Below are 16852 nucleotides of genomic sequence, written 5' to 3' on the forward strand. Positions count from 1 at the left end.
TAAAGCAATATAATACTCAAAATTTAATAGAACAATCAGAAAAACATCGTGGTGCACCAGAAGGATTTAAACGTCTTTAACAGTATTTAGTAGGTTTGCTACGTTTCATGTTGGATAGTTGGAAAATGCTGTGCATGGGATATGGAATTATTTCCATGGTCAAGAAAATTTCTAGATGCTAAAAACAGAGTAAGAAGAACTTTAAATGAAAGGATTTCAAAGACCATTCACTTCATTCTGCTTCCCAGGAAGATCCTTTTACTGAGGGCATGGAAAAATGAACATGATGTTAAATGGTTGTGTCTCCTAGTTCTTTCCCTGTGGTACAACAACTAAGAAACGGAATGGGGACAGAAAGCAGCTTATGAAAACTGATCAGAAATGAAGAGTTTTTTATCATGAGAACCCCATCCTGACACATCAAGACGTATGTCACACACGCTGCAGCCCCCAAAAGACATTTTAAGTGAAGATTTCCTTGTTTCATTTTCTTTTTCTGCACTGGTAAGAGACATTTCTCATGCTTGAAGGGGAAAAAAAGTACTAGTTAATTTAATTAAATTTTAAGTCTTGATTTCAGAGTGATAAACCAATCATGATATAAGAGAACATAGGAATAGAAAAGAATAATGCTCCTACATAACTTTATGAGAGACTTTTCAGAAGAAAAAGGCCTTTTTTCATAAAATTAAATTCTGCACTATTCTTCTTTGTAAATATATAAAACTGATGGTTATATGGCTGTCTTCTGCTAGAGTTTCCCTCTCTCTCTTTTTTTCCCTACAGAAATATCACAGAAATATTGAGTGACTCACTAACTTCTTATTAATGAAAGTTGCTTGAACTTCGTTGGAATTGTTTTCAGAGTATGCAACTACTGAACAGCTCTGTAATGGCCACAGAATTGAAATGCCCTTTGTCCCATCCAGGGGGTACAAAGCCACAAAATAAATATACTCTTCATTTGGACGTCTGGAGGTAATTTGGAATGAATTTTTCACTTGAAACACTTCACCTGGAGCACTGCGTTCACCTGTGGGGTCCTCGGAGCAGGAAGGACATGGACCTACTGGAGTGGCTCCAGAGGAGATGCTCTGAGAGCTGGAGCCCCTCTGCTCTGGAGCCAGGCTGGGAGAGCTGGGGGTGCTCACCTGGAGAGGAGAAGGCTCCAGGGAGAGCTCCGAGCCCCTTGCAGGGCCTAAAGGGGCTCCAGGAGAGCTGCAGAGGGACTGGGGACAAGGCATGGAGGGCCAGGACCCAGGGAATGGCTTCCCAGTGCCAGAGGGCAGGGCTGGATGGGATCTTGGGCAGGAATTCTTGGTTGTGAGGGTGGTGAGGCCCTGGCACAGGTTGACCAGAGCAGTGGACTGCCCCTGGATGCCTGGAAGTGTTCAAGGCCAGGTTGGATGGGGCTTTGAACAGCCTGGCCTAGCCCACCCCATGTCATGGGCCTGGAACTAAATGATCTCTAAGGTCCCTTCCCAGTCAAATCATTCCATGATTCTGTGAATAAGACACCAACTCCTGAAAGTACAGCCTGAAATAACGATTTCTGTGAATAGTACTATTGCCCTAATCACTGTAGTAGGTGGTGTGGGTATTTTTTCCAGCTTTAGAGACTACGGCTGACGTCTGTAACAATGGAACGGAGTACAGCTGACAGGGCAAAAGAAACCTCCTCAAGATCAACAAGACTATAAAATTCTTCCCCTGGGATGGATTAACCCCCACGCCACAGAGTCCACGAAGCTCCTTAATGTTCTCTGTCCTGATTAGTCCAACCCCAAGCTGTGAAGCAGGCTGACCTAGGAAGGGGCAGCAGGCCAAGTCTTGCTGCTCAGGTGGTGTTTCCTTGTAATCCTCCATGTAAAAGGAGACTTTCCCTGCCCCCCACAGAGGAAAACCTGGAACATTTGAATGGCTGGGCTAGATGGCTATGTGCTTGCAGAGGATGCAGACATACCTGACCGTAACATGACCTGCTCAGGAGCATCTGTTGGGAACAGGGTGATTCCTAGGAGCCACTGGAGACATAGATGTCTCGGGTTTGGAGATAAAACTTCAGGAGGAAACGCTCTGAAGGGAAAAGGGCCCCCCCTTTTCCTCTACCAATAAGACAAGTGGGTCACAAGAAATAAAAGTGGAAAAAAACCAAACTGTTTATTAACACCAAAAAACCCCAGGGTAGAACAGGATTAAAAAGCCCCGCAAAATACAGCAAATTCCCGGAGAGGGAACAGACACGAGGGCTCGGAGCAGCCGGGGCCGCCCCCGCAGGCTGCCCGGACCGGCGAGGAGGGAAGGGAGGCACTGAGGCAAGGGGAAGGAAAGGGAAAAAAGAACAAGAAAAAAACCCCAACAGAACGTTTTCCCAGCTAGCTGGAACACACAGGAAACCCAGAAAAGCAGCCCTGCCCAGACCCCCCGAGCCCTTGGGCCCCCGTTGAACCACCCTGCACTCGGCCCGTGGCTCCGGCCCTGGGTGCAGCCTAAAGGCACAGCGTCCTCGGGCACTGAGAGGGTGGGCAAGGAATAAAGCGGCTTCATAACGTCACCCCGGCACAACAGAGCACCCCTCTTCTGAAAGCAGCATCTCTTTCCAAGGAGCTCTTCTAACTGACAGCAGTATGCAGAGGTGATCTAGAGAGTCAAATCTATCTTGGAGGTGAAACTGAGAAACCGTGAATATGGGAATTGTATTTAAACAGAAAAGCCAGATCAAAATACTGTCTATGCCTCGTTAAAGTTCCCACAAGAAGAAAAATAGGATAGATTTGCAGCATAGCCAAGTCCTAGAGTCCCCAGGTGGTCCAAGAAATCCCCAGTTAATCACTTGCACAAGTGAGGCAATGAGCTGATTTGAAAGTCGGCAATTGACTGAACACATTTGCAAAAACACATTTCAACAATGGGCACAGGAGCTCTCCAGGTGGGAATTTCAGTGTGCCCTGAAACCAACCTTCAGGCAGCACCTGAGCGTAGAGCAATCCCTGTACTTAACTGAGCCATCATCCTGGGTGGAGAATGTGGAGAATCCAGCCCTTCCTCCCAGGGCTGCCCGAGGGGGTTTTGCTGCAACACTGAGCAAGGTGTACAGAGATAAGATGCTTGTAAATAGTCCGCACAAACTGTGCCTGCAGATGCAGAAATGGTCACGTAGGACAGATCTTTAGCAAATGCCCAAGGTAGTCAGGAGAAGCTCGGAATGTCAAGATTTTCACTAGTGATGGATCTGCACCTGTGGCACTGTGGGGAGAACTGTGGGCTCCGCCACAAGTGTTCAGCAGACCGGCAGTTCCGTCAACCTCCTCCTGTTTGAATGGTGTCATTCTGCATTAGAGCATTACTTTCTGCCAAGACCCATAATATGGGCTTTTTTAAAAAAAACCAAAACCAAACAGCCACCCCCCCACCCCCCCCAAAAAAAAGCAAAAAAAACCCCCTCCCACAAAACCCACCAAAAAACCACAAACAACAAATGCTCTGTCCTTGTCTATGCAACAGATACAGGAATAACCAAGTACAAGAATATAATGGTCACACAATTCGTTCATTAAGCTGATTTTGTTCCAGCATGCAGATGTATGTCTAAACCTAGCATAGCAGGCACTGTTTCAACTAATACAGGCTGAGGTTTACAACACTTTAGGATGAGCTTTGTGTCCAGGTTGTCTCTTAATATTTACCACCCTCTGTTTAAAACAAACCCAATCTTTCTGGTTTCGAACTCTCCTTGTCTGAATGGAAGCAGCTGTCTCGGTTCCCCAGTGACAGCCCAGACAGAAATGCTGTCTTGCTGCAGCTGGTTTTTTTGGTGGGTTGGGTTGTTTTTGCTGTTGTTGTTTGTCTGGGGTTTTTTTTTGGGGGGGGTTGTTGTTGGTTTGGGGTTTTTTGTTGTTTTTGTTGTTGTTGTTTTTTAGAGTCAGATATCACAAGAAATTTCTCAGTTTCTCTTTTCTCAGCTGTACTGTGTATTTAAAAGTGAAATGCAGGACATACTAAACAGAAAGACAGAGTGGAATTGTGCCTGGTGTCAATTTGTACCATTCCTGGGTACAGCCATGACTTGCCTTGTAATTCAGTAGATATTCGGCATTTTCTTAGAAAGAGGGGCTGTGAGTAAACACCTGCCTCCCCAAGCAACAGCACTTCAACATGCAACAGGGTAGTCAAACCCAGTTTATCAGTACAGCTGATCACACAGCTCACCAGCTGGTGAGGCCTGGCACAGGGTGCCCAGAGCATGGAAGTGCCCAAGGCCAGGCTGGACAGGGCTTGGAGCAGCCTGGGACAGTGGGAGGTGTCCCTGCCCACGGCAGGGCAGTGGAACTGGATGAGCTTTAAGGTCCCTTCCAACCCAAACTGTTCTGGGATTCTGCCAGGGTTAAAAAGGCCAGGGAAAGAGATCACTTGTGTGAACTGTGTGCGGGTGGCAAACACTGTTTCTGGTATTGAGCAAGTTTTAAGAATTTTGCATGGAATCCAGCTCATGGTGGGAGCTGTACACGGCGATCTTTAAATTCCACAAGACATTTTATCACATCCCAGAGCAAACAAGAAAAAAAAAGTGTTTCAAACTTAAGGGTGATATAAAATAGCAAAACTCAGTCCAAAAATTAAGTATCTTTATTTGACACTTCTAGAAAATTTTTACAGTTTTAAACTAAAACAGACTAAAGGAAATTCCAGTGTTTTTTAATAGCAAAACAAAAGGAAAAACCAAATGAACACAATAGTTGACATTTTCAAGTTTGTTTTCTTTCATCGTATCTATATATGCCTGAAACAGGCTTCATTACTCCATGGAAAATGCACTCTGCAGAAACCCTTGGGATATTTCTCACGTCTTTGTCCTAAGATTCTGCCATCCCTGTTAATTTTGAAATAGGGTTTTTTTCCATGTTACATCACAGAAGGAAAGCTAATCTACATCTGGTCACTGGAAATCCTATGTATTACAATGTATTTACATATATAAAAAAATATATATTATGATGTGCTGTGCAATTGGATACAAGGCTGTAATTCAGTCAGAGGGAGGGCTGGTATCAAAACCTTAAAGATCCATACAGACATAGGGTGGGAAAAGGCCACCCAGACTGAATTGAAAATCTGATGCATGTACTATGGTAAGACCTACAGTTTTGGAAAAACAGAAATGTTTGCCAAAAATGTCTTTTACTACTTAGAAACAAACTTGCTTTTTCCCTTGGTCTTCACAATGGCTCTCTCCTACTGTCAGCACAGGAAGGGATCAGTAAGGTGACACAGTCAGTTCTTTGTTATTGCAAACAATAACAGCAGAAAAAATATCTTGTACCATAGATATAAGATACTTGTATCATAGACAAAAGTCACAGAATTACTGATTTATCTATCCTTGCAGATATCATGCAATATGCACAATTTTGCAAGTCATCAAGTAGTAAATGCTACACCTTCCCCAGCTTGTGTGGGGGGAAAGGGACCCTCTTCCCATGGGGGATCAACAACCCCACAGTCAGCTACAACTGTGGAACTGATCCATGTGGTGTATACCACTGACAGACTGACTGACAAGGTAGGAACCAGGGAACTGGGGAAAGACATTCATTTTATCAGCATCACTGACTACATCCTTACAGAGAAATAAATTCCTCATTCTTTATGTCCCATCTGCACTTCATTACCATAGCTTGTTTGTTTGGAAATAATAGCCCCATGCAGGAAAAATACTCCAACTAAGTTTTCATACCAGTCTTCCTACACTGGCTAACTTTCTTAGCTGTTCTTTTTTTGGAGGGAGGGGTTGTTTTTTAGGGGTTTTTTTTTTGTCTCTCTCTAATTTTTAAAAATTTTATTAAGGGGCCAAACTGCATAGAAAATCTTAAAACAGTAAAAACATGTAATACGTTTGGCTCAAGAGAAAATCTTTCCTTCAGTACCTGAAATGAGCTTAAAGTTTATTCTTCATGCGTACATATGTAGAGTTAAACAGATGCATTTGCAAGTGCTAAAATTAACAATCTTCTAGTCTGCACTCTTCATAACACTATCCTACACACTACTATTTGAACACCATTACAAAGTCCTTCCACAAAGACACCAGACATTTAAGACTGTCCTACTGATAATGTTACCTCCAAGAATCAACTTCCTCTCTAAAGGCAGCGACTGTCAAGCATCCAAGAAATGCGCATTAAGCGAATGGGTCTCAACTCTTATCTTGTAAATCCCCTTTATATGGCTTGAAAGTTTTGCTTCCAGCCTCCCACCAATCCACACCCAAAGCACTTCTGATTCAGTTTTAGTAAAGTAACACTACCAGGGGTCACAGAGGGCTCGTGGATTGCTGGCAGGTTATCAGACCCCAGTTCCTCCAGCCTTGAAGGAACAGGGTCAGCAATGAGCAGAGCTCATTGGGAAGGGCTGTAAATTCAGATTTTTCTTAGGTTTTGCTTTCCTATGTTGCTAGGCTGAAAGTACAGAGCTCATAGTTACTGTCACTGACTTTAGGATCAAAGACGTTTCCCATGTTCAGCCCCTGAGGAACGCAGCGCATGGCCCAGGCCCCAGGCTGAGCACAGTGGGCAATTCCCTGTTTTGTGCCTTTCATACAGCACTGGGAGTGCACTGTGACACAGAGATTCCTTCTTGCTCTCCCACAACCAGTGTTCTTTGAGAGTTTGAGAGTCAAAAGGCTGGTGGAAGAGACAAGTGGCAAAGTATGAAGACAAACAAGCGACATGTTCACCCCAGCACAGGCAGGCTGCTGCACTAACTGGCCATCAGAGCAATCAGCCCGTTCTCCACATGGGCTTGCTGCCAACTTAGGGTCTGCTGTAACATCTCTGATACATATTTTTTGCAGTCTCCACTACTGAATATGAAAAAAGGAGATTATGACCCAAACCAAAAAACCTATGCCACTGTGGGTTGCTTTTTGTCAAACTAAACCACTGTTTTGAAGTTTTTGTTCAACGTAAATTGGAACCAACTTTGGGCAGAGCAGAACAATAAAATTCTCTTCTGGTTTCTTGCTGGGGAATGCATGTAAAGGACTGTGCTCCTCCCCAAACATCACCACCTTCCCACCATCCCAGCGTTCAAAGCTTGGATCCACAATGGAAGAAGTTCCAGGTTTGTTGCAATTTCCTGACTACAAATACATGTTTCAGATGAAAAGAGCTATTTCTATCTTTTCTGAACCTCGGGCTTAAGGAAGAAGTTATTGTATTGGAAATAACATCAGCTACAACTCCTGCGTGCAACCCCACCCCAAAGGTCGGGCTCTGGGAAACCTCACTGCACCGACGGAACACGGTGCTGCTGCTTGAGCAAAGTGTCACATTCTCAGGGTTGGAGACCTTTCAGCAGCTCTTGACTATGAGGTGTTGGCTGTCTGCTGCTGCAGGGCTCCTACCAGCCCAAGCCACCAATTTTTTTAAGAGTGATGACAGAATCTTAGAATCACAAAATAGTTTGGGTTGGAAGGGACCTTACAGATCATCTCATTCCAGCCCCTGCCATGGGCAGGGATGCTGTCCACTAGATTCAGGTTGCTCAGGGCTACATCCAGCCTGGCATTGAACTTCCAGGGATGGGGCATGAGCTGGTGATGAGCTGGCTGGAGACCATGTCTCTGCCTATTTTCAGCTGACCAATATTTACATGAAACACTCAAAGTCAGTTCTCAACATACAGCGCATGTCAGCAGGAAGCAGTTGTCAACCAAAAAAATCTAGCTTGCAGATCATCTCAGAATTTCTCAGAGACAAACACCTGGATGAAGTTTGCCATCTGGAGCTAAACTTGCATGCTGACATGTAGAAAAGTATTATGAGAAAACTGGATAAACTGTAATGCCACCTTCACCTAAGGAAGGTGACTCCAAATAATCGTAGGAACATGGGCACCTGTAACCCCTGGCTGCTGGACTCACCAACAGCTTCTGGGAAACAGAACCAAGCCTGAGCCCCTGCATCACACAAAGTTAAGTCCTCTGCTAGTTCCCAAAAGTATAGATGATTGTATACAGTACACTAGTTCCCAACTCAAGAAAATCCAATCTAAACACATTATTCATCACCTATCACTAATCTACAGATGGCAAAATGTTGTCTTTACTCCATGTAATTTGAATATTTAACTGCAAAACTGGAAAAGGTGGAACCCTCACAGAAGAGCACATAATTGATAAATAGAGATGATAGAGAGGATCAGTGAAAAGAACGTTCTTTTATGCCAGTGCTCAAAGGAAGCTTCTGGTAGCACACAAAGCTGTCATGTTCTGAAAATGTTCCAGTGTGCCAGAAGCAATTTAACAAATTAAACATAGACAAAAAAGAGTAAAATTGATGTGGTTTCTTTCCAAAGGATTTATCACTTTTAAGCAGCAGAAAACAGTCTTTGTATCACAAGAGCTGAACTATCCATCACAGCGGTTACAGAACACCCTGACAGCATTCATGATATATAAATTGAGTACTCCAGGATAAAGTTCATGCTATAACATCATTAAACCCCAGGAATCCTGACCCTCAGACTATACCTGGACAGGTAGGCCAGGGCTTGTTGGCTGGCCCCAAAGGGCAGTGGCATGAAATGACTCTGGTTGGTGTGGTTCAATTTTCTCCTTGCAGAACCAAAGGAGCTCATGCACTGGGCACTGCCCTGCCCCACTGAGCCCTTCACCTGCCATCCACTTCTAGATTTTTCCTACCACCAGTGCCAAAGTTTCCTTATTGTAATTTGTCTATTAATTCTAATATCATCCCTACTTGAAAATGACAAACCAATTTCCAGCAGCATTTCAGATTTTTGGATATTTATCATGCCCTTTGGTTTTCTCTTTGGAGTCAACTCTTCCATTGCCTTTCTTGTTCAGTGTCTCCTCATGCTTTCTGAATCATCTTCAGTTTTTTCTTATCCTCCCTCTCTCTGCCCTACCCAGCACCACTGGCAAAAAGCTGAACTGAAAAGCTGTTAGTACAGCTCTGTTCTTCATGTCCTGCCCCAGCTGGGAAATGACACACGAGATTAAAACACCTAAAGATTCACTGCTCCTTGTTGCTGATGTTTTCTGGACCTCTGACCACAGTTCCTGTCCTCATTTGCCTGGAGACACAGCCCTACATAGATTTCCTTTTAAAACACCAGAAATTATACTTGTCATGGAAAAAAGCACCATCTCTGCAAGCTTTGGATGAGTATTTGGATGTACTGGTATGTCTGTATTTCACTCTTGTGTCAATGTGCTATGTGCTAAGCATTGATAATCATTAGTTGTACACATTACTGTTCAGCCAGCATATTCAGCCCTCAGTGTACTACAGGTAACACAGCAAATGATGGAAGCATGAACAAATTACTCTGTTTTGTTCCTGGACAGTGAATGAAGCTGCTGTTGAAAAGAAATATCATGGACTTTACATCCTATACAGCCTGTGTAGTGGAAGAAACCAGAAACACATACCCAGCCATGGGGCTAAAGACAAGAACAAAACTACTGGATCTTGCACTGGAAACAGCTCGTGTCAGCTTGAGCTTCAAGGCAACACTGTTCTCAAACACCCAATACTGGCTTTTTTAAAGAGCTGCAGGTAATTTCACAGCATCTCCCAGAGGCAGATTAATTTGATAATGACTGCGGCCACAGTCTGCAAGCTCACAACGCTGTTATTTCAGCACAGGCTGCTGGGCTCTGTCTGGCTCCACAGTCTGTGCCTGTTTCCAGCATACTCAGAAGTCACCAGGCACTACCATGGTAGTCATGATCTGTTCCCAGTTGGAACAATGCATCAGGAATGCCAAAACCAAAGCTGAAACACAGAAATGTGCATGGCTGAAAAGTACTGTCAAGACGTTCTTAACAACAGCCATACTGAGGGGCACTGTAAGGAAAGAGCATCCTCTGAAGGAAAAGCTTGACTGATTATCTAAGACCATGGAAAATGTTCAAGAAATTTGGAAACCCACAGTTTTCTAAACGAAGTTTTCTATGAAACACATTAATAAACCTTTTGGAAAATAGGCTGTGCTGCAGATTTTGTGTTGTCTCGCATCTGTCAAAGTTTAGAGAAAACATTAAATATTTTTTCAAGTGTAATTCTTACATATGTGGATGTGCTTTTATTGGTGCCACTGGTAAAACCAGAATATATTTTTAAATCTATTCTTTTCGATTTCTATTTTATATATTTCATTTAAAATGCTTTTCATTTGTGACAGGAAAAATAAAATCCACAAAATTTAAAGAAGGTTTGGGGTAATTTTCTCTTGTCACCCTCTTGTCACCCATGTCTTTCATGTTCCATTCTACCTTCAGCTGCATTTGGGCAATCCTTCAGGAGGGAACAGACCAAAACAAACACTTGAAGGAATCTGATCCTCACTATTGCGATCCAAAAAGTCAGGTCTTCTCAGACGGATTTTCTTTTCAGTGGTGTTGGTTGTTGTTGGGGTTTTTGTGTTCATTTGGGGTTTTTTTGGCTAAAAGAAATGCCTCCCCTGAACACATACCAGTTCTCAGGAACAGAACCCTTACTGAATTTCTAGAAAGATAAGGCTTAGTATGTGAAAAACATACACAAGAAGCCCATCAACATTATTTTTAACATTAATATTACTTTCATTACTTTAAATATTAAAACTCAAGTTTGGTGTGTAACGTGTATCTGAAATCATCAAATAAAATCAGAGTCAGCCACACTGAACTGATATGCATTATCTTCCTATACAACATTAAGTTTTAAATTAAGCTGATCAGGGAGGTTTTTTAAAGATAAAAAAATACAGCCTTGGTTTTTGATGGAAGCAATTGAACTGCCCAGGATCAGGGTCCGAACAGTCACAGCCGCACTGGAGCACCAGGGTCACCTGATTTGTACAGTACTGAGATAGTCAAAATCTGTAAATTGTTGCCATTTCACATGCTTTAAACTGCACTGAGAAGCTATTGGTGTTTTTTTTTTCTGCATTCTTTGTTGTTTGCGGGAGAAAAAAGTGACACGTAAAAATAGATGGAAATTCCCCAAAACCTGGGTCCAGAATGCAACTGTGAAATGCCTACAAGTTCAGTGTCACCAGTTCTTCTGTTCTAATTGAGCTATGAACAATCTGAGAAATAAACTGTTTCCTAACCACACAGGAGAACAAATGCTAAAATACACTTTCAAGTAGATAATACCTAATGCTTCATCATCAGAAAGCTACCGGCTTTTAAACATGTAGAGAGCTACTCCAAACATCATTATGACTAAGAGATGATCAAGGCAAAAACCAATAGAACTTTGAGTCAGTCTCCAATTTATCTTGCTATTTGTCAAGTTCATAATTTAAACACAAGATTGCTTTCTTAATTTAATACACATACTTACACAACGACTTAAGGCATAATCCAGTTGATTGAAGTTTTCAGTGAAATGTTTCTGTTGCTTTTTATTAGTAAGAACTGGTTCAGGTTACTGCTGGCCAAACTGACAGTCCATTAAAGAGGAGACTGAAAACCAGATCACTTTAGTATTATCTTCCATTAGGGCAATTTGTAAATTAATTGCAGTGCTGGCCGTTGGACTCAGGGAGCCTTCCAAAAAACTCAGTATCATCCTATCAGACAAGGTTCAAGTCTTTAAGCAGGAGCTGGCCAAACTCTGAAGCCATAGTATGGTTTTAGAGAAAACTGCTCACATTCTAGAGAAAGAATGCTACCACTGCCCACAGAAGTTATCATCCAAAAAGCACAGGGCAAACTTTTGGAAGACCTAGCCAAAAAGACAATGGCTGAGATTTAACAGATAGACTGGAAAAGAGAGCCCTTCAACTCCAATTCAACAGCAATGCCTCTCATTGCATCACTGTGACAATACTTTTGTAAATGACATTTTGGGCTCTCAAATACTCAGGAGTATTTCTTCCATACAATCTGGAATCATATCCAAGGATCCTATAATACTTCAATTTTCTATTTCAGTTTTTGTGTGAAGTGTTTGAGGCTTTCTGGAATTGCAACTTAAGTGCAGAACAGACTCCTCTGATAAAGCCAAATATACTCAGATGGAACAAGTAATACGCAAATCTCATCATCTTTCTATGTACAAAAGCTGATGCCTAAAAGACTCAATCATGTTATACAGGAAAACACACAATTTCAGGAATGTGAAGTAAGACCAGCTGCACCCCAAAATTTTTAAATTCACAAATTCCTTCACAATGTAGCAAGAGATGCAAAATAATAGGTGAGATCCCAGGCTCATTCCAGAACCTGACAGACCATGCTTTGGCTACTACTCTTGGGGCAAAGACAAAACATGACTTAGGCAGTTGGTAAGTTACTGAGCAGCATGTAGCTTTAAGTTACAACTGGCTCTAGCACCATATGTGCTCTGCTGGGAATGAAAAAACAGACTATTTTCTTCAAAATCAGAAATCATAATTCTATTCCTTGAATGAACAACAAATAGAAGCTCAAAGCCCCAAACATAAGAACATTTGCACTTTAACATTTTCCCAGTGAAAATACTGCCTGTTAAGCTTAGTATAGTGCTACTACCTAATTTTTTTTTACCTATTTGGCTTGTATTTTATTTCTAAACATTCTTAATAAGCATTTGCTTCCAGGCAGCATTCTGTGACCAACCCTGTTTATTATCAGAGACAGCCCTTAAGAGTTCACATGAATGCCTAGAAAGCTTCCTGGAGCTCTACTCATCCTGCCTTTTAAACTAGACTAGTAGCCCAGGTACCTAGAAGTAAAAACAAAGACAAAAAAGTTAAGAGATGCATTTAATGCACCATGGTAGTATAAAGCCTTTTGGAGTAATGGTAATTGAACCATTCTCTGTATTTCCTGAATGTCAGTTTATAATAACGCATTCCCTTTCATCAATGGCTTTGACAAGTCAGGAGAAGTAAAGTAAAAGGTGACAATAAGGAAAGTGCCAAAAAAATAAAAAAAGAACAAAGAAAAAGACCATGTTTCTCTCAAGTAAGCATTGTAGCAGACTTGTTCAATGCTTTTCCTCCATGTTAACCTACACCATGGTAAAGCAGTGAAACAGCCACACAAGCACAGAGTACTGAGTAAATAAAGACTCTTAATGCTACCTTGCTATAATGCAAATGGAACAAATGGTCAAAGGCATTCACTAACAGTGATCATAGAAACCCACACATCAGAACTCCTGGAAAGCACCATATTTCAGAAATATGTTTGAAGTGTATAGCTGTACCGAAGCTGGAGACAGAACATTCCTTGCTGGATTTGATGATCAGACTCCCAGTGAGGTTCTTCAATGAAAGCAAACCCTACTAAACCAGTCCTAAATACATACTGGTTTTACATAGATATGTTTGTGAGGGAAAGTAAGGAGTTCTTATCACATCACTTATTCCAGCTGGTTTTGTTCTGCATTTAGGCATTTGCTTTCAAGGTCATCCTTATTCTGAGCAGTTGGTTCCTCACTCTGGGCAATAGAGATTTCTGACTGGTCTGCCTTTGCGCTGGCATCAGCCAGCTCCTCTTCAGCCGACGTGGAGCCGTGCAGCTCCTTCACGTGGAGGGTGGGATTGGTCATTTGCTCTGTGTCTTGTTGAGAGGCTGGTACACTGCTGTTTTTGGGAAGCTGAGGGCAGTTGACAGGAGCTATCACCACGGGAGGCTGAGGTAGGTCTTTCTGTAAATGGAAGATCACAGTTAGAATGATGGAAAACAAGAACTATTGTGTCCAGTTATCCGAGGCAATGGTCATACAAGGTGAAGATTAAAGGTCCATCATCCCTGTTACCATTCTCCAGCAGTGGACAGATGTATACAGTTATCCTTTCTTTGTGTTTTATAGGACACCAGGGGAATTCTTCCTTCCAGAAAAGTGTTTGCTTTCTGAGTGATTGTTCCTCACCTGTTTCACATGTGCTCTGCTGATCAGGCAGCAACAGGCACTTGGTCCTTGGCCACTGTCCAGTTCTACCCACCTTTACTATCAGTGTACAAGAACTGGCAACTTTTACATAACATTTCAGATGATCTCAAATATTTATCTAACAATTAAATTAATTTCTCTAGTGGAAGCTTGTGAAGGTTATCACAAAGAGTTCAATAATAAAATAGAACTCACTAGGGCTACCTCTAGCTTGATAGATTTGGCCTTCTAGTAAGTATTCAAAAACTAAAATCATGCATCATGATAGAAATTATTCCTTTTTGAAACAAGTTAATTTCACTTTCAGCACACTGAAACAAAGCGATAATTTACTATACTGAACTACATTTCCACCTTCATAAACAGTAAGCTATGAAAAAACATGAAGAAAATTATTTTAAGGGTATATTTTATATAGTACTAAACTCCACATTTTATATAATATTGTAAGCTTTTACTACTACTGATACTTCCAAGAGAGATCAAACAAGTAACATTTTGGCAGAATCAAGGATAGATGAGGTCTACTTTACTTTTCACTAGTCTGATTTAAGTGGCCATAAACACTGCAAAAACCAGAAAACCTTACTGAGGCAAAAAAAGGTATGTAAAAAAGCAAACAATCAAGCAAAACCAAAATCTTTGTGTTTGTGTGATAATACTGCAATATTTTACTCAACTTTAATTCTAGTTAGGTTTTTATAACATTAGTATTTCCTGAAGACACTCATATCAAACTGGTATTCACCGCAAAGCCGCTGCCCGTCCAGAACATGGCAAGCTCCCTTCTCCAAAGGGCCACTGCGAAGCTGGTGAGGAGAGTACAGGGCACCAGGTAGAGGAGAGCAGGCTGGCCCATCTGCATCAGTGCCAAGGCAACAAAGGTCACAAGAAGGCCTATGCCATATGCTGGAAGAAAACAAACCCAGCAAAAACCAGTTACTCAGATACAGCTTTGCTCAAGCACAACTAAATAATTAGCTAAAGGAACATTCTCATTGGAACATTTTTCAAGTAATATGTAAAACATCTCCAGAAGCTTTTCAGTCCTGTTTAGAGAGAAGCATTATTTACGTCATGTAAACTTGGAATACTACAGTTTTTCTATTGATAATAACATGTGAAAGTAGTGTGATTGGCCTAGTCCATACCGTGCAATTAAATAATTACCTTAAGCAAAATAAATATATGAAATATTGTGCCTCATATTATATTTATGAATTCAGCAGATACAGACAAATATTTTGACCATTATAATGTGCTTCTTGTTTGGGTTGGCTTTGGCTGTTTCTTACTATCCTGCCACACAGCTCAAAAAAAAAAAAAAGCCAGCCTGCTCTAGGTTATATGTTTTTATTATTTTCTATTTCTACATAAATGTGGAAAAATTTATTTAGTAGAACAGAAGCAGCTTGGATTCATAATGTAATTATTTTCAATTACATTTTCACGACAATGAAGTTAATCCAACTGATTTTTCTTCAGAAGGTGAAGAAAGGCATTGAGGGGCTGGAGTGTGTCCAGAGAAGGGAACGGAGCTGGGGAAAGTGCTGGAGCACAAGGCTGAGAGAAGTAGCTGAGGGAGCTGGGGGGGCTCAGCCTGGAGAAAAGGAGGCTCTGGGGGGACCTTCTTGCTCTCCACAACTCCCTGACAGGAGGGTGGAGCCAGGTGGGCTCCCAGGGAACAAGGGACAGGATGAGAGGAAATGGCCTCAAGTTCTGCCAGGGGAGGTTTAGACTGGATACCAGGCAGAGCTTCCTCCCCAAAAGGGTTTTCCAGTCCTGGCACAGCTGCCCAGAGCAATGCTGGAGTCCCTATTCCTGCAGGGATTTAAAAGATGTGCGGATGTGGCATCTGGGGACATGGTTAGTTGTGGGCTTGGCAGTGCTGGGTTAACAGCTGGACTTGATGATCTCAGAGGGCTGTGATTAGAATAATAAGTAACTCTTTACAGTTCTTGAAAATATTTTTTGGAGGGACATATTCTGTTATTACTGAGAGTTCCTTATATCTAGTTAAAATATTTTTTATTGTTTCTTATTGTGATTTAAGTCCATTGCCTCACATCTTATGTGCACACCTGTAAGAAAAGTCTCTCTGTCCTCTCTGCAGTCTCCCATTAGGTAGCTGTGGACAGCAACAGAACCTCCTCTTTGCCTTCTCTTCTTTTACAACCCTGTACGCCAGCCCTCTGCCATCCTGATGGTCTCCACCAGATTTACTCCAGTATGTCAATGTCTGTCTGGCACCAGGGATCCAGGTTAAGACTCAGTCTTAAGTGACAAATTGAGAGGAATAATCACTCCTCTCATAACTGCTGACTCCATCTTGCTAACTCAGCCCTGTATGTGGCTCATTCTCTGTGCTGCAAAAGCACACTGCTGACTCTTTATCAACACAACGTTTTCCTACTTCTGCAAACACATTTTGAAAGTACCAGATAAGACAACAATTTTGTTTAAGTACAAATGAGAGAAAATGATTTGGAACATTGAAATAAAAGCATCTCTCTACCCCTGCTAGAAGTGTCCATGAACCTACGTATTTTTTCAAGAGAATTTCTAAAGAAGTTGATCATGAAAATTTCTCATGAAATTTACTGCAAGCATTGGAAATCTTTGCTAGCAGGAGTACATTGTAAGAAAGACAACAGGAATCTGTCAGATCCTATTCCTCAGCAGTATTTAAGTTCATGGCATGTAACTCTGTAGATTTTACAAACTAAAGAAGAAGACTTATCTAGAGGTGTTATAGTCATCGTAATAAAATTCCCTGCATCATAGGTCATGGATTTTCAGACTACATAAGAAGTTAAGAACAAAGTCAAAGGATGATATCCCTGAACCTGAATTCTCATGCACAATAAATTCAAAGCTTCATGAATCAAGAAACCAGAATGAGTAGCTGAGCACATGTAAAGATAGTGTAACTACAAGAGTGAGACCCTTGGCAG

General features: G+C 41.7%; 1 protein-coding gene across 3 annotated transcripts in view; it reads right to left on the reverse strand.

Annotated features, from left to right (window-relative positions):
* SPPL2B (signal peptide peptidase like 2B) overlaps positions 1-16852 on the reverse strand; it is a 49407-nt gene that overhangs the window by 12052 nt on the left and 20503 nt on the right. For 2 of the 3 annotated variants that reach the window (XM_042023221.1, XM_042023222.1), the window contains exons 14-15: positions 14647-14807; positions 6466-13652 (exon numbers count right to left, since the gene is read on the reverse strand). In XM_042023221.1, coding sequence (XP_041879155.1) covers positions 13365-13652; positions 14647-14807 — 449 coding nt within the window. In that variant the 3' untranslated portion in view covers positions 6466-13364. Of the gene's footprint in view, positions 1-6465; positions 13653-14578; positions 14808-16852 lie in introns of those variants that run through there. The other variant, XM_042023223.1, reaches the window with a different exon arrangement.

The sequence above is a fragment of the Corvus kubaryi genome, unplaced genomic scaffold (genome assembly GCF_017639235.1).
Source record: "Corvus kubaryi isolate FWS band 111438036 unplaced genomic scaffold, C.kubaryi_AGA036_p1.0 37241, whole genome shotgun sequence".
In the NCBI taxonomy this organism is placed as follows: domain Eukaryota; kingdom Metazoa; phylum Chordata; class Aves; order Passeriformes; family Corvidae; genus Corvus; species Corvus kubaryi.